Below are 20,819 nucleotides of genomic sequence, written 5' to 3' on the forward strand. Positions count from 1 at the left end.
GCACAAGCCCTTCTAGTGAGGCGGGAAAGATCCCTGTATGACAGAGCAGCATGCGGACATAGTCTATAGTATGCCTGCATACTGGTCCCATACAGCACATCCCTCGCTTCTAAGCATGCTCAGTGCCGCAGAATGGATCCCTGCACACGGAAGCACATGGATCCGTGTTGTCCTGGATCCGTGCTCCATAGAGCTCCATGTTAATTCCAGACGTGTAGCCGCGGATCCGTGCGTCTCCCTGTGCCTGTGTGCTTTTCAGATGACACAAAACTGCAACAAGTTGCGTTTTTGTGCATCTGATAAAATATGCAGACACACGGATCTGTGGGAAAACGGTGACATCTGGATGCACACGCAAGTCCCATCCGTCACCACTGAAAGTCAATGGAGACGAAAACGGATCCATGTGCATCCAAAATATGCAAGTGTGAGACCAGCTTAACCCTATATAATGATTGGGGCTGGCACGAGATCTCCACAGGTTTTACCTAAAATCACTTTATATTCCTTCCCCCACCCTTAGGGCTCACACTCACTAGCGAGAGACTCGGACAATTCTTGTGTGAGTCTCACGCATGGAAACCCGGCACTGCTGCCGGCACTGGGACCAGAGCGTGCAGCTGCATAGAAATACATGTATCCGCACGCGCCGGTCCGAGTGCTGGTGGCAGTGCCGGGTTTCCATGCGTGAGACTTGCAGGAGAATCACGTGCGTCTCTCACAAGTGAGTGTGAGCCGTTCGCAGCAACAACTGCCGCCGTCTATCCTCCTCCCTGTAGTGTTGTCCTGAATCCCCCTGGCCCTGCGATCAACGGGATCGTTACATAGCGGCACAAATGCTGCAGACCGCGCTCCAGGGGGCGCCATGAAGTAACGCATCAGGCCGATTTTGGATGCGTTAGCAGCATTGCGGCCAATGGGGACGTTACCTCATCCGTTACAGCGTTAGTGCCGCTATGTAACAGATCCCATTGAACGCAGGGCCATTAACGCAATGTGAACCCGGCCTAACACTATGAAATGATGATATACCAATGTGCGGAGCCTCTCCTCCTGCACACACCATATACTGTATGTATACGCCAGGGAGGAGGGGCCAGGAAAGTGGAGCTTTATTCGGGACTAAAGGTAACGCACAGGTCATTGCAGATCATGATGACAATGCGCTGCGTCCCTCCTCTTACACACAGTCACACACTATATATGCCATGGAGGAACTGGCAGGATAGATTTGGGACTGAAGGGTTAACTCACTACATTTATCCACATCTCCTCCCCCCAGATGAGTCACAGTCAGGATTCACCGCTTACAGACGCTGGAAAAAAACCCAAAACGGCTCATTCACCCTGCAGAGCCGGCTCATTTCGTTCACAGCAGGGAGCCGGCTCTTTGTATCGGATCGTTCACGAACGACACATCACTAGTCGGCTAGTTGACTGTGTGGCCGTTAGCGTTGGTGTCCGCCTGTACGAATAGGAGCATGAAGGAGGACAAGGAGAACACGAAGCCCAGGGAGAAGAGAGGGGAGCAGGAAGAAGGAGACCGGCCCGAGAGGGGGAAGGAGAAGAAGGAGGTCATGAGCAAGGTGAGGACGAGGCCTCCTGCACACATGGAGCCATAGTGTCACTTGTCAGCAGGGTACATCTGTCACCCGTGACCCTGCGGGCTGTGTGTGTGCAGCAGTGGGTCTGTGTATATAGTATGTAGGCCGTGCGCGCGCAGTCGTTGGGGAGCCTGCGGGCCGTGCGCGCGCAGTCGTTGGGGAGCCTGCGGGCCGTGCGCGCGCAGTCGTTGGGGAGCCTGCGGGCCGTGCGCGCGCAGTCGTTGGGGAGCCTGGGGGCCGTGCGCGCGCAGTCGTTGGGGAGCCTGGGGGCCGTGCGCGCGCAGTCGTTGGGGAGCCTGGGGGCCGTGCGCGCGCAGTCGTTGGGGAGCCTGCGGGCCGTGCGCGCGCAGTCGTTGGGGAGCCTGCGGGCCGTGCGCGCGCAGTCGTTGGGGAGCCTGCGGGCCGTGCGCGCAGTCGCCGGGGAGCCTGCGGGCGCGCAGTCGCCGGGGAGCCTGCGGGCCGTGCCCACAGTCGTTGGGGAGCCTGTGGGTGCGCAGTCGTTGGGGAGCCTGCAGGCCGTGTGCGCGCAGTCGTTGGGGAGCCTGCGGGCCGTGTACGTGTGTTGTAATTGGCAAGCACCCCCCACCCGTGGGTGGGTATTGCGCATATTAAGAGCATTGCTTGCCTATAGATGCTACTGCGCATGCACCAGCGCCATTTTTTTTGGAGCAAAAAAAAAATGTGCAGGAACTTTTGTGTATCCATGGTTATGACCACTAGCAACTAATGAACTGTCACTTTATCAGTGGATGTAACCATGCGAATGTATCCTACATTTCTAATTGGAGGTATTTGTAATATTATTATTACGCCCACTGCATATTGGGATAGGATCTTGGCGATGGGAATATATATTGGAGGGAAGCATGGTGGGCGCTGTGTACCACTGCTAATATGGTGTGATACTTTCTATTTACTCCCTTTTAAGTCAGTAAAATGTTGGAAAGGCCGTTCTTACCTTATTGCTTATGAATAGCATGTACCATAATATTTAGACTATTATGACTAGAGGCACCAGGGTCCCTTTGGCTTTTTTCTTGCACAGCCTCGCTCCTAACAGCTGCTGTACCCCCTTTCATTCTGAAGGTATTTGCCTCCTAGTAAGTGGAGCAGGAAGTGATAGCATTGCCAATGAAATTCTTATTGTGGAAAGGCCATGTTGATCAGTTTCAGCATGGGCCATTTACCTCCATTGCTGACCAGGCACGTTTTTTTTCTTGATACATGCAGTCTAAAGAGTTGTGAAGTGGTTTTTTTTTTTTTTAATTTAGATGTTCAAGTAATTTTTGCATCTTTTTTCTTGATTATGTAGAGTTTCATTTTTATTCGCAGTGCATGGAGTGGCATAGCACCTCTCCTGAGCATGACAGCGTGGGGTATTTCTATGTAGCTATCGCGCTCAGGTCTGTCAGTCTGAGGATTCCAATGCGATCCTTGCATGAGAAATACTGCCGTCTGTCTGCCGTGTGTTCAGTGGCAGAGGGGGCACATATGGTAATAAACCCTCTGTGCCTTCTCTATGGGGACTGCAGCTGGCTCGATGGTCGTGTGTGGCTGTGGTCCAATGCAGTGACATTTTAGAACATCACTGCAGCCGGAGTGCCTGGGTGTTTATAGTCTATAGGCAGTTGGGAAGCTGGTAAAATAAAATAAGCATTATTTTTCAGATATTTTAATAGTCTTCTTCGGTTTGTTGGAGGGCTAAGGATTGTCCTACGTCACAAATAAAGCTTTATTTACCTAGAAGTTTTTGTTTTTAAAGGTTGTGATCCGTCGTTTGCCTCCAAGTCTTACCAAAGAACAGCTGGAAGAGCATCTTCAGCCTCTGCCAGAACATGATTATTTTGAGTTTTTTGCAAATGACACCAGGTAATCCTCATTAATTTCAGCACAGTGGTCTCTGCTTATCTGTAAATCTTCACCTTTGCAGACTATTCCTTTTTGTAACTTGTAGTTCTGTCTAATTCTGATGTCGTCTTGTTCCTTAGCTTATTTCCTCATATGTTCTCACGGGCATATATCAATTTCAAAAGTCCAGATGACATCATGTTATTCAGAGATCGCTTCGATGGTTATGTGTTCATTGATCATAGAGGTATGTTGTTTATGTTATCTCCGCTGACTTTAGTATTCGAGAAGATCAACAATTCAATGAGGGTTTGTAGCACTCAGGCTCCCAGTCAAAACCTATCATGACACACAGAAGGTTTATTAGGAGAATAATATTAAACGTCATATGCGTCTCACCCGTACTTATATTGTTTAACTGCCGCATCATTCGCTAAAAATTATTACAGGACACCCTACTCTCCCGTGTCTTCATCCTGAAGAGGAATGCTTTGAAGCTTCGTGTAAGCGTTCACATTGCTGCTTAATAGAGCTCCATGGGAACAATGCAAGCAACTGCTGTCTTGCTCTTGAGAGTAAACCGAGAACTGTGTGCCAGCAGCAGTGTATGGACTCAGTAATACAACTTTGTGTCCATACATTGCTCTGCGAAGAGTGAAAGTAAGCTCCCCCAGACCTACTATTGATGCCTCACATCACTGTTCGTGTAGCTCATGCAAGATCTGTGCACTTCTGGACTTGGACCTTTACCGATCAGCAAAACTATACAACGCATGCAATATATAAAATAATTTTATTTGTAAAATAATAGTTACATTTTAAGTGAGTTTGCCTTCAGATAGAATATAAATTGGGTCTTAATGGAAACTTTAATTGTATTCCTTTTTATCATAGGTCAAGAATACCCAGCTATTGTGGAATTTGCACCTTTTCAAAAAGTGGCAAAAAGGAAAAGCAAGAAGAAGGATTCGAAGACTGGGACTATTGATGATGGTAAGCATGAGTGATATCAACCTATAAAAAAAAATCTCTGCATTATTTCCCCTTTTTACCACTTTTTAAGGACTTTAACTATAATTAAATCAGGTTTTACAATTTAGTTTCTGTATTTTTTACATTCAGATATTCAGTGTTTTCGAATGGAAAGTTGTCTAAAATTTTGTACATAACTTTCTGTGAGAGTTGAAATCATGGTGGCGCAAATGAATATACTAAAAACCTTTTTGGTTCATCATGGCAGGGCTAAATGCTATGTAAACTGTAAGGAGGGCTTCATCATAAGTGGCTCAGGCTGCTGCTACCACTCCCTCATCCTTTACATTGCAGTTCTGCTTGTTCAGATTGGCTGCTTTGTTTCAAAGGGCTTTCTACTACCGATTACCCCTCTTAAAGGGAACCTATGAGCAGGATTGTGTTCAGTAACCTACAGACAGTGTCAAATTGGCGCCGTTATACTCTTTAGGCTGGAGTCACACTAAACGATAAAAAAATCGGTCCAATTTTGACGGACCGAAATCGCACAAAGGTTTCTTCACCAGGGATCCGTCTGTCAGCCGAATTTCATGTGATGATGCGATTTTACTCGCATCTAAGCATCCGTCTGGCGAGATTTTCTCGCAGGCTAGCAAAATGGACATATAATGGAGCCCAATGACAGGTTTTCCAACACAAACTAAAGAATAGATCTAGACACATAGAATATATGAATATATATACATATGTGTCATATAGACACATTTATTTTTATATATATATATATATATATATATATATACACATATATATTTCTAATTCATGCAGTTCTTCATAGCAGAATAGCCGCTGAAACATTTGCCGGCTTTTGGAAAATCATTCTCCTACCCGACATGAAATGACACATGGTTTACATACAGTTAACCATTTCATTTTATGTTTTTTTTTTTTTTTAGATTTCTATCACTAGTAATTAGATGAGGGTTTGTGGGTTAAATTTTTATATATATAAAATGTGTGTGTGTGTATGTATGTATGTGTATATATATATATATATATATATATATATATATATATATATATATAGTGTGTGTGTGTGTCTAGATCTATTCTTTCGTTTCTGTATTTAACCGGTCTCTGTGATTTTACTGTATTGTAAAAAGAATTGCCGGCTTTTGGTAAAGGACACCGGGTGCGATTTTATAGCAAGTCACACATCTGGTCCGTTTGTCATCCGATTTTTTTTCTCGCCCCCATAGACTTGCATTGGCGAGTCCGATCCGAAAATCGGTGACAATAGCGGCATGCTGCGATTGTCTCAGTCCGAGGAACGGATCCAACAAAAAAAGCATGATGGGAGCAGCACCATAGAATAACATTGGGACGAATGCAATGAGATTTTTTTATCGCATTGCGTTTGTCCGATTTAATCGCTAGTGTGACTCCGGCCTTAAAATGATACCTTGGCTGATGCTGATGAAATCCGTATTGTGGTTGTTGTTTAATCTTTATTTTCAGTTTTGAGTTAATGAGATTCTCGTGCTTTGGGGTGGCCTGGAGGGGGGGTCTTTACAGTGCTCAGCTTTTATATTCATCATTATGGGCTTATGTCGGGTCACTGATACTTCAGTGACCTGCCCCCTATTTTACATACTGCATAGACTACCCCACCAAAAAAAACAAACAAACAAACAAAAAAAAAACATAAAATCATATTCATCAGGCAGTCGGCAGGTGGATAATATGGCCTTTTTTATGTTAGTTAGAAATATAGTTGGAATAATATACTTTTGTTTATCGCCTTATTGGGGGACACAGATTACCATGGGTGTATGCTGCTGCTGCTAGGAGGCTGACACTATGCAAAAAACAAGAAAATCGGCTCCTCCCCGGCAGTATACACCCACCGACCGTTATCAAGTACCTCAGTTTGTGCTTAGTGTCTGTAGGAGGCGGACCGGGATCTCCCCAGATCCGCAACTAACCATTTTCTTTTAGGTTTTGTGTGTGTATTAATCTTTTCCCATTTATTTTCCAGATTCTACACCGGGAAACAGGGGGTAAATGTTCACCCTGCTTTCCCATATCATGCAGCTGAGCGAGCAATGTGGTGTTACCCACATCGCAACTCTCAGGACCGCAGGCAGGACCCTTCCCCTATCACCCTCGGGTGTTACGGGCTGACTTCAGGTGGCGGGTCCTAGCCAATTTCCCTCCTCACCCCTCTCCCGGGACAGGGCTGAGAGGAAGACGGCGGTCACCGGCGGTGACTATCCCTTGCAGGCAGAAAGGTTTGGCGCTGTCTTCTGCACTATTCAGAGAGAGTGCGGGGCAGAGGACTTTCATTCCCAACGGCACCCCCTCATCTCGGGCCCCTGTGGTCATCCTCTTCAGGAAGCATGTGGACATCAGGTAAGCAGCCAAAAGGGCTACCATCAGTCCCATGCACGCTCCTTACAGTCTGGTAGCAGAGTCTCCTTTGAATTTCCCGCCCATTCTCTGCAGCCGCGCGCCTCTCTGCAGCCGCGCGCCTCTCTGCAGCCGCGCGCCTCTCTGCAGCCGCGCGCCTCTCTGCAGCCGCGCGCCTCTCTGCAGCCGCGCGCCTCTCTGCAGCCGCGCGCCTCTCTGCAGCCGCGAGCCTCTCTGCAGCCGCGAGCCTCTCTGCAGCCGCGAGCCTCTCTGCAGCCGCGAGCCTCTCTGCTCCCACGCCGGGTGCCCGTCCCTGAAGCAGCAGGCAGCGGGGCCTCTCTCCCTTACCTCCCTCATCCACCGCGGCGTCACGGGCACATCGCGCCAGGATCAGGGCTGCGGGGGCAGAAACCGGCGCGGCGGTGATTTTACTTTCACTTTCTGTTCTGCTCCGGTGCGCGCCCACTGCAGAGCGCGCACTTTGTTGGCGCCATTCCTCAGCCCGTCACAGGAATGCACTCTGTTCATGGATCCTCTCTCTCCTTATGACCCCCCCCCCCCCCCCACAGGTCTCAGCCAATCGCGCAGCGCTGCCGCCCATCTGCAAGGTCCTGCGCCTCCCTGATTCCTCGTGTGACATACGCCAGGGATCTCAGCTTGGGGGACTCTTCTGCTGTTCTGCTGCACATCAGATAACGGTGCTGGTGAGTAGGCTCTTATTTTTTATTTTTTTTATTTATTTTTTTTTCTGAGCCCCTAATTTTAGCCCCCGCGGCAGTACTCCCTATTCAGATACTGGCCGCAGTAATCCTGCAGTCCTTGCATATGTCCTACTGTGCAGGGGCTCCTTACCCTAGACCCACCGCTACCCACTACGCCTGCGCACACTGCAAAAAGTGGGCGTCAAGGCAGTAGTCTCCCTTCTGCCCGTCCTGCAGTCCTTCCGCGATGTCTGCCCCACCGGAGCACCCAGAGTCCCGGGATGAGCGCACCCCCCCCCCTCCTCCAGAGTGGGCTGCTGCAATGTCTCTCAGTCTCTGGTCCAGGTCTCGGAACGTCTTACGCAACTATCTTCAACCACCTGTGCTCCGACCGCCTCTCACGGTGAGTCGTCTGCACCTGACCGCGACCTCCACAGGGACAGGACGGGTAGGATTGCTAGGAAGTGCGTTTATCTCTAGCTCGTCTTCCTGCTCGCAAGGTCCGTTTTCTCCACCCAGGCTGCTTTCCTCGTCTCCCTCGTCAAAACGACGGGATCTGACTCAGACGCAGATAACATGTCCAAGTCTCAGGACATGGTGGATAGTCTCATATCGGCCATTTTCAAAACGCTCGAAATAAAGGAAGATAAAGCTCCTCTTCAGGACGGCTCTGTCCCCTTTAAACAAGGGAAACCTTCCTCCCGAACCTTTCCTAACCACAAGGAGTTCGAGACCACTTTATCCAAACACTGGGAGCCCCCTGAGAAGCGCTTCTCAGGCCGCAGGTACTTAGACGTCCTGTATCCATTCGATGCAGACCTTCTTACAAAATGGACGAAAGCTCCCGAAGTGGACCCACCAGTTTCTCGTCTATCCTCTTTGAAGCATCAGGTGCCTCTTTCTGCCCTATTTTTTGCTTCTGCCTGGGTGGCAAAAGTCATTTCAGCTTTGGCAAAAATTCTTCGCAGGGGCATTCTGTCGGCTGCCTCATAGGACGAGTTGGCAGATCTGGCAGACCAAATTAAATATGCGGGTAAATACCTTTTGGCCGCCGCCTTACAGGCGGCCGGGTGTGTAGCAAGAGCTAACAGCAACATAGTAGCTATACGCCGTATTCTTTGGTTGAAGTATTGGAGTGCGGTTACCACCTCCAAGAAGTCGCTCACTAACCTGGCATCTCACGGCTCTAGGCTCTTTGTCGCCATGCTGGAACAGAATAATCTCCGATACCACGGGGAGTTTCCCTCCAGGTCCTCAGGCTCCCGTTTCGGTAGATTTTCCTCAAAGTGACGGGTCACCCCCACCTGGAAATTCTTCCATGGTGGGAGGCAGACTTTCCTCTTTCAAGGACGCATGGCCGTCTGTTGTCGACGTCACTTGGGTCAGGGAAGTCATCATGTCCGGATACAAATCAAATTCCCCCCCCCCCCCCCCCCCCAAACTGGCGCTTCTTCCTGTCGCGATCACCAAGACAGCGGTCCCAAATTCCAGGGTTTCTTCAAGCTGTTTTCCTCCCTTATCTCCGCCGGAGTTACCGTTCCCGTTTTTTCAAACGAACGGTTTTCAGGGTTCTACTCAAATCTTTTTGTAGTTCCCAAAAATAAAAGACATCTCCCTTCGTCCAATCTTGGACCTCCAGTTGCTCAACCACCACATAAGGATCCTCCACTTCAAGATGAAGTCCCTGCACTCGGTGATAGCCTCAATGGAACCCGGGGAGTTTCTCTGTTCTGTGGACATACAGGATGCATATCTTCACATTTCTGTGTGTTTGCGATTCAGGAGAACCACTATCAGCTCACGGCCCCCCCCTCCGGCCTAGCTTCCGCTCCCCGGGTATTTATGAAGGTGAGGGCAACAGTCATGGCTATTCTTCGCTCCAGGGGGATTCTCATCATCCCTTATCTGGACGACCTCTTGATCTAAGGCTCGTCCCGCCAGGACTATCTTCAGAGTCTTCAGATAACCCTGAATACTTTCGGCCGCCTCGGATGGATAGTCAACAAAGAGAAGTCTATCCTGCATCCTGCTCAGCGTCTGACCTTTCTGGGCATGGAATTCGACACGTATCGATCCCGGGTGTTTCTTCCGAAGGACAAATTTTCGGCTCTTTGCAAGGGAAAATCCGATCCATAAAACGCTCAGAACCCATTCCCCTTCGGTCCTGCATGAGGGTCCTGGGGAAGATGATAGTGCGAAAGGCAATGCTTCCATGGAAACTATTTCACACTCGCCCTCTCCAGCAGTTCATCCTTTCACTCTGGGACAAGACCTCACTTTCTCTGGACCTTCCCATTCTCCTTCCACTCAGAGTAAGGCAATTGCTGACTTGGTGGACATTGCCGGCATCAGTTCTCCAGGGAAGGTCCTTTCTTCTGCCTCAGTGGCAAGTCATCATCACCGATGCCAGTCTTCTAGGATGGGGGGCGGTTTTCCAGCGGAAAACGGCCCAAGGGCGCTGGAACACCCAGGAGACTCTTCTTCCCATCAGCCTTCTGGAAATCAGAGCAATTTTTCTTGCTCTCCTCCGTTGGCAGCCTCTCCTCGTAGGCAAACCAGTCCGATTTCAATCAGACAACACCACGGCCGTGGTGTACATAAACCTCCAGGGCGGTACTCAGAGCAAGCAGGTAATGTCAGAAGTGGCAAAGATACTGCGTTGGGCAGAGCGTCACGTTCCGGCGATCTTCGCCGTTCACATTCCAGGGGTGGAAAATTGGGCAGCCGACTTTCTGAGTCGTCAAGGCCTAGCATCCGGCGAATGGGTTCTTCATCCCACAGTCTTCAATCAGATATTCCAGCGCTGGAGCTCGCCGGATGTCGATCTCATGGCATCTCGGATGAACCACAAAGTTCCGCGCTTCGTAACCAGGTCCAGGGACCCTCTAGCCGTCGCTTGCGACGCCCTAGTAATTCCGTGGTCCCAGTTCCATCTTTCTTATCTGTTTCCGCCTCTTGCCTTGATCCCTCGAGTGGTCAAAAAGATGAAATCGGAAATCGTGCCAGTGATTCTAGTGGCGCCAGACTGACCGAGACAGCCTTAGTACGCGGAACTGGTGAACATGCTCGCGGATGTTCCCTGGAGGCTTCCAGACCGTCCGGATCTTCTCTCGCAAGGCCCCCTTTACCACGATAATTCTCAGTCTCTGAGTTTAACGGCATGGCCATTGAGGCCGCAATCCTGAGAGAATCAGGTTTGTCCAACCAGGTGATCCAGACTATGATCAGGGCCAGAAAGCCGGCCTCTTCCCGCATTTACCATAGGTACTGGAAGGCTTTTTTCCCTTTGTGTGACAGTAAAAAAAAAAAAAAAAAAAAAGTCTTTCTGATGTCCTTTTCTATTCCATCCATACTTGAGTTCCTCCAGTCTGGTTTGGATGCGGATCTGTCCCTCAGTACCCTCAAGGGCCAGGTCTCCGCTCTATCTATCCTCTTCCAAACAGAGCTCGATTCCTTGTCGCAGGATAAAACCTTTCTCCAAGGGGTCGCCCACATGGCTCCTCCTCATCTTTCGCCGATAGAACCGTAGGACCTCAATCTCGTTCTTAGCGCTCTTCAAGAGGCGCCGTTCGAGCCTATCCAGGACATTCCGTTATCCTTTCTCTCATGGAGGGTAATTTTCTTGATTGCCATTACATCCATCAGAAGAGTTTCTGAGTTGGCGGCCTTGTCATGTCGTTCCCCTTATCTGGTTCTCCACCAGGTTAAGGTCGTCCTCAGGCCCGTTCCTTCTTTTCTTCCAAAGGTGGTATCCTCTTTCCACATTACTGAGGATATCGTCCTCCCATCTTTTTGTCCCGCTCCTTCTCACCCTCTTGAGAAGTCTCTCTACAAACTAGATGTAGTTCGAGACTTGCGGGTCTATCTCGCCAGGACTGCTTCACTTCGCCAGTCCAATTCCTTGCTGGTCATTTCTGAAGGTCGCCAGAAAGGGCTTCCGGCATCCAAATCCACGATCGCTCACTGGATTCGTTCTACCATTCTGGAAGCGTTCCGACTTCAGGAAAAACGGCCCCCTCCGGGAGTGAGGGCTCACTCCACCCGGACTGTGGCAGCTTCGTGGGCCGTTTGACACCAGGCTTCGGCCTTGCAAATTTGCAGGGCCGCGACCTGGTCGTCTTTGCACACGTTTGCGAGGTTCTACAGGGTTCATACCCAGGCCTCGTCTGATGCAGTCGTTCGTAGGAAGGTCCTGCAGGCGGCCGTGGCGCACCGGCCGACCTAAGCCCTTCCTGTTCTTTCATTCCTTATTGCTGTTCCCGCCCTTGGGACTGCTTTGGAACGTCCCATGGTAATCTGTGTCCCCCAATAAGGCGATAAAGAAAGATTTTTGGTTCTTACCGTAAAATCTCTTTCTTGGAGCCTTCATTGGGGGACACAGCACCCTCCCTGTTTAAGTTGTACCGTGTTGGGTTTTTGAGCCCCTTGTTGGGTTGGTACATACGTTTAAAGTTGCCTGGCTTCTCCTACTGCTTTTTCACCAACTGAGGTACTTGGTAAATGTCGTTGGGTGTATACTGCCGGGGAGGAGCCAATTTTCTTGTTTTTTGCATAGTGTCAGCCTCCTAGCAGCAGCAGCAGCATACACCCATGGTAATCTGTGTCCCCCAATGAAGGCTCCAAGAAAGAGATTTTACGGTAAGAACCAAAAATCTATCTATCTTAATCAAAATGGCAGCTGCGCCTGAGCAATAGCATCTATCGCGTTCCTATAGATGCGATGGCGCCAGCACTCTTTTGGTAGAGGAAAAACAAATTTGGCTGCGCAGGCATCAACAGCACCATCTTGATGGAGGCTAATTTTTTCTTCCTGCACCAAAATGGCGCTTGCACAGTAGCATCTATTGGAACGCGATAGAAGCTACTGCGCGGCACCATTTTTTTTTTTTTTTTTTTTTTTTTTTTTTACAACAAAACTGTATTTCTTAATAACATGAAAAGAGCCTTATTATCCACCTCATCAGGCTGCAGCGCGGGCGCCTGCCTGATGAATGTGAATCTTTTTTTTTTTTTTAAAACCATAATTCTATATAGTATCTAAAATAGAGGGGGGGCAGGTCATTTGAGGGATCAGTGACCTGTCATAAGCCCACACAGATGCATATATAAGCAGAGCACCACATGAAGCCCCACAGGCCGCCTGGAGAGCGAGAATCTCATTAACTGAAAATAAAGATTACACAACATCCACAAAATGGATTTCATCAACCAAGGTATCATGTTAATCAGTATAACAGCACCAACCTGACAGTGTCTGTAGGTTACTGTGCACAATCCTGCTGACAGGTTCACTTTAAAGGTAATCTGTCACCCTGTTTTTTGACTATCAGCTGCCGGCATTGACATCAGGGGCTTATCTACAGCATTCTGTAATGCTGTAGATAAGCCCCCGATGTAACCTGAAAGAGAAGAAAACACGTGTTATTATACTCACCGGAGGACCGGAGGGGGCGGTCCGGTCCAATGGGTGTCGCGGTCCTGTCCAGCGCCTCCCATCTTCATACGATGCTGTCCTCTTCTTCCCTTCCTGTAGGAGCGCAGGCGCACTGCTCTGCCCTGTTGAGGGCAGAGCAGAATACTGCAGTGTGCAGGCGCCGGACCTCTCCCGACGCTGCTCACTGCAGGTTACATCGGGGGCTTATCTACAGCATTACAGAATGCTATAGATAAGCCCCTGATGTCAGTGCCGGCAGCTGAAAGGCCAAAAAAAGGGTGACCGATTCCCTTTAAATAGTATGTATCGCAGTGTAAAATAAAAATAAGACACTCTCCTCCTGCACCACCTCTGATCCAGAAATTTCCCCGCCAGGTCTCCCAGGACTTGCGTGCAGGGAGTTGTAACGGTGGCTGCTTGCTACACAATGTGCGGCTGTGATGACTCGCAAGCACAACACACAAACTATAGAGCTGGCTGTCAACCAGTGTGCTGGGGAGTGATTACAGTCAGGTTCATTGTGTACTGATCAGTGACTAAATAAAACTTGAATTTCCCCTTTTAGCCACTGTTCCACGATTTAAACACTATATACTTGCAGGTTGACCCCATGTCTACATAAATAGTCTTTCTGGTAGTGACCGGTTCTATTCAAAGTTTGGATTAAATGTATTTTACTGTACCCATTGTAAAATATTTTACTCTGTCGCCTAATTGGGGGACACAGAACCTTGGGTGTTATGCTGCTGTCCACTAGGAGGCGACACTATGCATAATCTGAAAAAGATTAACTTTGGCTCCTCCTCTGCAGTATACACCCCTGGACGGCGTCAGCCTTCTCCAGTTTTTGCTTAGTGTCGCAAGGAGGCACACCTTTTTTTCTTCCGTTTTTTTTTTTTTTTTTTTTCCTTTTTTTCACGGGAAATACAGATGAAGAAAAGTGGGTCTCCAGCGAGACTCCCGGCATGGCTCCCTCCTCGGTCCCCTATTAGGGGTACCCGGTTGAGGTCGAGGAGGTTTTTCCCCATGTCGCTCCCTCCCCAGTCCCTCGGGTCCTGGTTCGAGGTCGAGACCCCCCTCCTTCCCCAACCCCATTAAGGGTCTGGGTTGAGGCGAGGATGAAGACCCCCTGACGGTGACAGACGCACCCTCCCTAATCCCCCGCAGGGGGTATTAGGTTGAGACGCCTCAGGTAGGGTCGGAGATCATGCAGCATTTCGCAGCTTCCAGGGACCCCAGGCTGGCTGAGGGATCCTGTTGGGGCCGGGGGAGGGTGCGGACTGGATGGCACAGCAGAGACAGGGCTTTTCTGCGTCCCTGTCTCTGCAACAGCAGCGGCTCCATAGCGCTTCAGGGGCCCCCCATACAAAAACCGCTACCCCTGCTACCCCCACCGCTATCCAGTCGACCATTCTGGGGGGGTCTGGTGCAAATCCGCCCCCCCCCGGACTACCGCGCCGCTCTGGAGCCCTCCTGGGCATCAGGCTTCTAATTTAGGCCGCGGCTTTGGCCTAGCTGAAGCCGCCGCCTTTTCCCCGCCCCCCGGATGACCAAAATGACACACTGGAGTGTCATAGAAGGTGCGGATTGATGCAGAAAGGGGGCGTTTTTACACAGCCCAGCGCGCCCTTTTCAGCTCTCCGCCCCCTCCTCCCTCTCCTCAGAGCCCCGGTGGCCATTTTTTCTGGATGAGATCCAGGAGAGGAGCATCACAGCGGTCTCCGGGGGGCACAGAACTGGGATCTGTCGGCGCTGGACCTAGGGGCACACCGGTGGGGTAAGCTCACAGCTGGGTTCTCATTACTCAGCTGTGAATCCATACTTCCTATAAGGCTTTCTGTGGGTTCCCTCTGCGTAGCCACCCCTGTACGATCCCTTATAGCCAGCCTCTGTGCACTATGCCGGGCTCAAGGAAGAGAACCAGGCAGGAATGTTTCTATGCATTCTGTACAGCCTGCAAAGCCACGCTCCCTAGTGGCAGCACGTATCCGCACTGCCGGGACTGCATCCAAAACTCTGGGTCAGAACCCCAGGGAGTCCCTACTGACGCTTCAGTGTCACAGGCCACGCTGGAATGGGCAACTCAGATGTTTCAGTCTATGTCACAGTCCATAGACAACCTAACTGCTACATTACTGCAAGCTCTGCAGAGTCGGGCCCCGGCTATGGACGGTACACAGCAAACGGACAGCTTGTCTCAGGAACATGCTGCTTCCGACTCTCACAGACGTAAGCGGACCCACAGGTCTCGATCACCTGAGTCGCACTATAGCACAAGGTCGTCCCCCTCTAGGGAGAGACAGCGTCATTCCAGGTCTCCTGGGCAGTCCCCTGCCACACACAGACAGTGCAATTTACCACAGGGATCCCCCACCACAGAAGACCCCCGCCCCAGGTCGCCCTCCAGGGATCACCTTAGCGAGGCACAGGATTCGGAGGGTATCTGTGACTCCGACTCAGATAATGAAACGGTCAGGTCCGTGGTACCTTCTCCCCCTAGCAATACAGCGCTAGTTGAGGACATAATTTCTGCCATTCATCGGGTGCTAAAAATTCCAAAGTCGCCCCCGGAAGTCCCAGAACAGAGGATTTGCTTCGAAAGTGTTCAAAAACCACCTATGGTCTTCCCTAATCACGATGAGTTTGAGAAAATACTTACCAAACAGTTTGCGCAGCCTGACAAAAAATTCGCTAATCGCAAATATTTGGAAGTGAAGTACCCCTTCCCACAGAAAGACACCAAACAATGGACAGATCCACCTGAAGTGGACCCTCCGGTTTCTAGGCTAGCAGCGCAGACTTTACTCTCTCTGCCGGATAGCTCAACCCTCAGGGACGCAGCAGACCGGCAAGTAGAACGCATGACTCGTTCTATTTTCGAAGCGGCAGGCGCCTCTCTGGGCCCTGCGTTTGCTTCAGTTTGGGCAGCCAAGGCCATCCTGGCTTGGGCCAAAAAACTACAGGAGGGTCTTCAGGCTTCAAATCCTGAACTCTCGGACCAAGCGGTCCAGATGGCAGTGGTAGCAGACTACATAATTCATGCAGCCCTGGATTCCGCCAGAGGTGTAGCGGGAATAGCATCAAACGCCATCACGATCCGACGCATCCTCTGGCTGCGAGAATGGAAAGCGGATGCGGCCTCAAAGAAGTCCCTCACGAGACTTCCGTATTTTACTGGAAGACTTTTCGGCGAAAAGTTGGACACCATGATAGCCAATGCCACTGGGGGTAAGAGTATCTCTCTCCCTCAACTAAAACCGAAACGCACGTTTAAACGAAGAAACCAGACGCGATTCCGATCCTTTCGGAATTCCTCGGGCTGGTCCGTTTCGCGCCCAGTGCAAAACCGCAACCGTTCTCCACGCAGAGACAACCCACGGACGCAGCAGCGACCGGACAGGGCTTGGCAGTCGAAAGCAGGCCAAGCGAAACCCAAGGGAGGAAAACCTCAGAACTTCACTTCATCATGACTCGAGACCTCCGGAAGACACCCCACCAGTAGGCGGCCGACTTTTACTCTTTCAGCAAGTCTGGCTGCCTATTACAGAAGACAGGTGGGTCAGGGAAATAGTGTCTTCCGGATACAAGATAGAGTTCACTTCCGTTCCACCGAACCGGTTCTTCCTTTCTGTTCCTCCAACACCACCAGAAAAGGCTCGTGTTTTCCACCAAGCGGTTTCCTCTCTCCTTCAATCAGGAGTTGTGGTGCCGGTTCCCACGAACGAGAGATTCCGAGGATTCTACTCAAATTTGTTCGTAGTCCCCAAGAAAGGAGGCGGCGTCCGACCCATACTGGACCTAAAACAGCTCAACAATTACGTACGGGTCCGTCATTTCCGCATGGAGTCCCTCCGGTCCATCATTGCATCCATGGAGCAGGGAGAATACCTCGCCTCCATAGACATACAGGATGCGTATCTCCACATACCAATTGCTCCCGCCCACCAAAGGTTTCTCAGGTTCGCGGTCAACCAAAACCACTACCAGTTTGTCGCCCTTCCGTTCGGACTCGCCACGGCTCCAAGAACGTTCACCAAAGTCATGGCGGCCACCATGGACGTCCTGCACTCAAGAGGCATCCTAGTCGTCCCGTACCTGGACGACCTCCTCGTCAAGTCTCCCACTTTCAAAGACTGCGAGGTCAGTGTCCCAATCACTCTAGACACTCTGAGTCGCCTGGGATGGCTAGTCAACCTACAGAAATCGTCGACCATCCCAACTCGGACTCTAACATTCCTGGGAATGGTATTCGACACCGCCAGGGGCCTGGTGCTCCTTCCCAAGGACAAGACACTGGCCATCCGTCTGGGAGTTCGCACACTCCTTCGCAGTCCTCCTCGATCTGTCCGGTTTGCCATGAGAATCCTCGGCAGGATGGCAGCAGCAATAGAGGCAGTGCCATTTGCCCAGTTTCACCTCAGGGTCCTTCAACTAGCCATACTCAGATCTTGGGACAGGAACCCTCTCTCCCTCGACAGGGAGTTCAGGTTGACGTCATCAACCAGGAGGTCCCTGCATTGGTGGCTCAAACCAAACTCGCTTACACGAGGGAAGCCATTCCTCTCAGGACAATGGAAGATCCTGACTACCGATGCAAGCCTGACAGGCTGGGGGGCGGTGCACCTACATCACAGGGCACAGGGCAAGTGGTCACCGAGGGAAGTGACATTGCCTATCAATGTTCTGGAAATCAGGGCCATTCTCTTGGCACTGAGAGCATTTCATCACTTGCTTGCAGCCTCGCACATACGGATACAGTCGGACAATGCCACGGCTGTGGCATACGTGAACCACCAAGGCGGGACCCGCAGCGCCCAGGCGATGAGAGAAGTGGCTCATATCCTCCGCTGGGCGGAAGACACAAGGTCGGTACTTTCTGCAGTACACATTCCAGGTGTAGAAAACTGGGAAGCCGACTTCCTCAGCAGGCAAGGAATGGACTCGGGGGAGTGGTTTCTCCATCCCGAGATTTTTTACCAGATCTGTCAACGCTGGGGAACCCCGGATGTGGACCTAATGGCATCCCATCTCAATACCAAGGTTCCCAATTTCATGGCCAGGACACACGACCCGCGGTCGCTCGGAGTGGATGCCCTGGTCCAGGACTGGTCCCAGTTCCGACTCCTGTACATTTTTCCACCCCTCCCCCTAATCGCCAGGGTCGTGAGGAAGATCAAGCAAGAGGGAGTTCCGACCATCCTCATCGCGCCAGACTGGCCCAGACGTACTTGGTACGCCGACATCGTCCAACTTATGGCAGACGCCCCCTGGCGTCTACCCGACCGTCACGACCTTCTGTCTCAAGGTCCGTTCTTCCACCAGAATTCAGGGGCTCTCAATTTGACGGCATGGCCCTTGAAACCTGGATTCTAACCCAGGCAGGTTTTTCACCGGCAGTCATTGCAACTATGATCAGGGCAAGGAAGCCTGCCTCCGCCAAGCTCTATTATCGTACCTGTAGAGCTTTCTTTTCTTGGTGCGAATCTCATGGACAAGTCCCACTCCCTTATTCCCTCCCGAAGGTACTAGGTTTTCTTCAATCGGGCCTAGATGCCAAGCTATCCTTAAGTTCGCTTAAGAGTCAGGTGTCGGCGCTTTGTCCTTTTTCAAAAGCGCATTGCTATTAAACCGCAAGTAAGGACTTTCATCCAGGGAGTTTCCCGATTGGTTCCTCCCTACAAACGTCCGCTGGATACGTGGGACCTCAATCTGGTCCTGACAGCATTGCAAGCTCCACCCTTCGAACCTCTTGGAGGAGTTCCACTCTCCATTCTGTCTCAGAAAGTGGTTTTTCTAGTGGCGATCACCTCGTTACGCAGAGTGTCGGAATTGTCAGCACTTTCCTGCAGACAGCCTTTCCTAGCCTTTCACCAGGACAAGGTGGTTCTCCGCACGGTACCATCCTTCCTTTCGAAGGTTGTGTCCAACTTTCACCTTAATGAAGAGATTTCACTGCCTTCCCTTTGCCCGGTTCCGGTTCATAGAGAGGAGAAGACTCTGCATACGCTTGACCTCGTCGGAGCATTGCGGATTTACGTGTCCAGGACTGCACCTTTCCGGAAATCTGATTCCCTCTTCATTCTTCCGGAAGGTAGTCGCAAGGGGTTGCCGGCTTCCAAGGCTACCCTTGCCAGGTGGATCAAGTCCACCATACATGAGGCCTACCGACTTAACAGTTCCCCTCTTCCGGCCGGTATCACGGCACACTCTACACGGGCAGTAGGGGCCTCCTGGGCCATTCGGCATCAGGCTTCGGCACAACAAGTGTGCAAGGCGGCCACTTGGACTAGCCTACACACGTTTACGAAACACTACAGTGTTCATACCCAGTCCTCAGCGGATGCGAGCCTGGGTAGACTGGTTCTGCAGGCGGCAGTACCCCAAGTCTAGGGGACTGTCAGCACAATATTCGTCCACTGCTTCCCACCCAGGGACTGCTTTGGGACGTCCCAAGGTTCTGTGTCCCCCAATTAGGCGACAGAGTAAAGGAGATTTTTGTGTACTCACCGTAAAATCTCTTTCTCTTGTTTCCTGTTGAGTTCTCATATTGTTCTTTGAGCTCGTACATAGTAGCCTTCTCACAGGCATGGTTATGTTATTTGGTTACGTTCCTCCTTATGCTTTGGCACAAAACTGGAGAAGGCTGACGCCGTCCAGGGGTGTATACTGCAGAGGAGGAGCCAAAGTTAATCTTTTTCAGATTATGCATAGTGTCGCCTCCTAGTGGACAGCAGCATAACACCCAAGGTTCTGTGTCCCCCAATTAAAGGCTAAGAGAAAGAGATTTTACGGTGAGTACACAAAAATCTCCTTTTTGGTGTAATTTATGTATTTTTCCGTTTCTCCTTTTTTTTTCTTTTTTTTAGATCCAGAATACAGAAAGTTCTTGGATTCATACAGTATTGATGAAAAGAAGCTTACTTCCACCCCAGAGACACTGTTGGAAGAAATAGAGGCGAAAAACAAAGAAATGATAGGTAATCCCAAATATGGGCTCATTCAAGAACCCATTTCACTTGCGCAGGAGTCAACTTAATACTGGCATGGCTCTGAATATTAAAGGGAATGTAACATCAAAATATTACTTATTGTTTACATTAGCTTTTCGTGTTAAATGTATTTTTAACAATATTTGACAATTTGTGTTTTTCTATACCAAAATCTTTATTAAAAGTGAGAAATGTTGCAATTTTCACACTAACCACTGCGGTTCTATTAGGCTATGTGCACACGTAGCGTTTTAAAACGCTTACTACAAACCGGACTCCTTCCCAGAAATCGCGCGGTTTTTTCCTGCGCGATTTCACCACGATTTTACCGCGATTATGATCGCGATTTTCGCGTGCGATATTCAAGCACTTTCCAAGCGATTTGAAGCATCGCTTGGAAAGTGATTGACAGGTTGGTCACACTCGTCAAACATAGTGTTTGACAAGTGTGACCAGGTTTTTACTATTGAGGCCGCCTATGCGGCATCAATAGTAAAAGATAGGATGTTAAAATGCTAAAAAAAAAATAAAAAATCGGGGTATATTTACCTTCCGGCGTCCCGCGCTGCATTCCCGGGCCTCAGCGTTCCCAGTAATGCCTTGCGAGACCTGTGATGAGGTAGTCTCGCGTTGCTATAGCGATCTCGCGAGACCACGTCATTACAGGGCCTTGCCGCAAGGCATTACTGGGAACGCTAGGCCGGGAATGCAGCGCGGGACACCGGAAGGTAAATATACCCCGATTTTTTTATTTTTTATTCTTTTTTTACAGGGGTATGGTACCCAGGGCCTGGAGGACAGTCTCCTCTCCTCCACACCGTGGGTACCAACCGCACATGAGATGCATAACTTCCCACATGGT

The 20,819-nt window shown here is 50.2% G+C and overlaps 1 protein-coding gene across 1 annotated transcript in view; it reads left to right on the top strand.

Moving 5' to 3' along the window:
* Window positions 1-1,254: 1,254 nt before the first annotated feature.
* UPF3B (UPF3B regulator of nonsense mediated mRNA decay) overlaps window positions 1,255-20,819 on the top strand; it is a 38,576-nt gene continuing 19,011 nt past the window's right edge. The window contains exons 1-5 of the mRNA XM_073560949.1: window positions 1,255-1,586; window positions 3,367-3,473; window positions 3,593-3,699; window positions 4,347-4,445; window positions 19,835-19,945. Of these exons, the coding sequence (XP_073417050.1) occupies window positions 1,482-1,586; window positions 3,367-3,473; window positions 3,593-3,699; window positions 4,347-4,445; window positions 19,835-19,945 (529 nt within the window). The 5' untranslated portion in view covers window positions 1,255-1,481. The remainder of the gene's footprint in view (window positions 1,587-3,366; window positions 3,474-3,592; window positions 3,700-4,346; window positions 4,446-19,834; window positions 19,946-20,819) is intronic.

This window comes from Dendrobates tinctorius, unplaced genomic scaffold (genome assembly GCF_039654945.1).
Source record: "Dendrobates tinctorius isolate UK_male_01 unplaced genomic scaffold, ASM3965494v1 ptg000309l, whole genome shotgun sequence".
Taxonomy (NCBI): domain Eukaryota; kingdom Metazoa; phylum Chordata; class Amphibia; order Anura; family Dendrobatidae; genus Dendrobates; species Dendrobates tinctorius.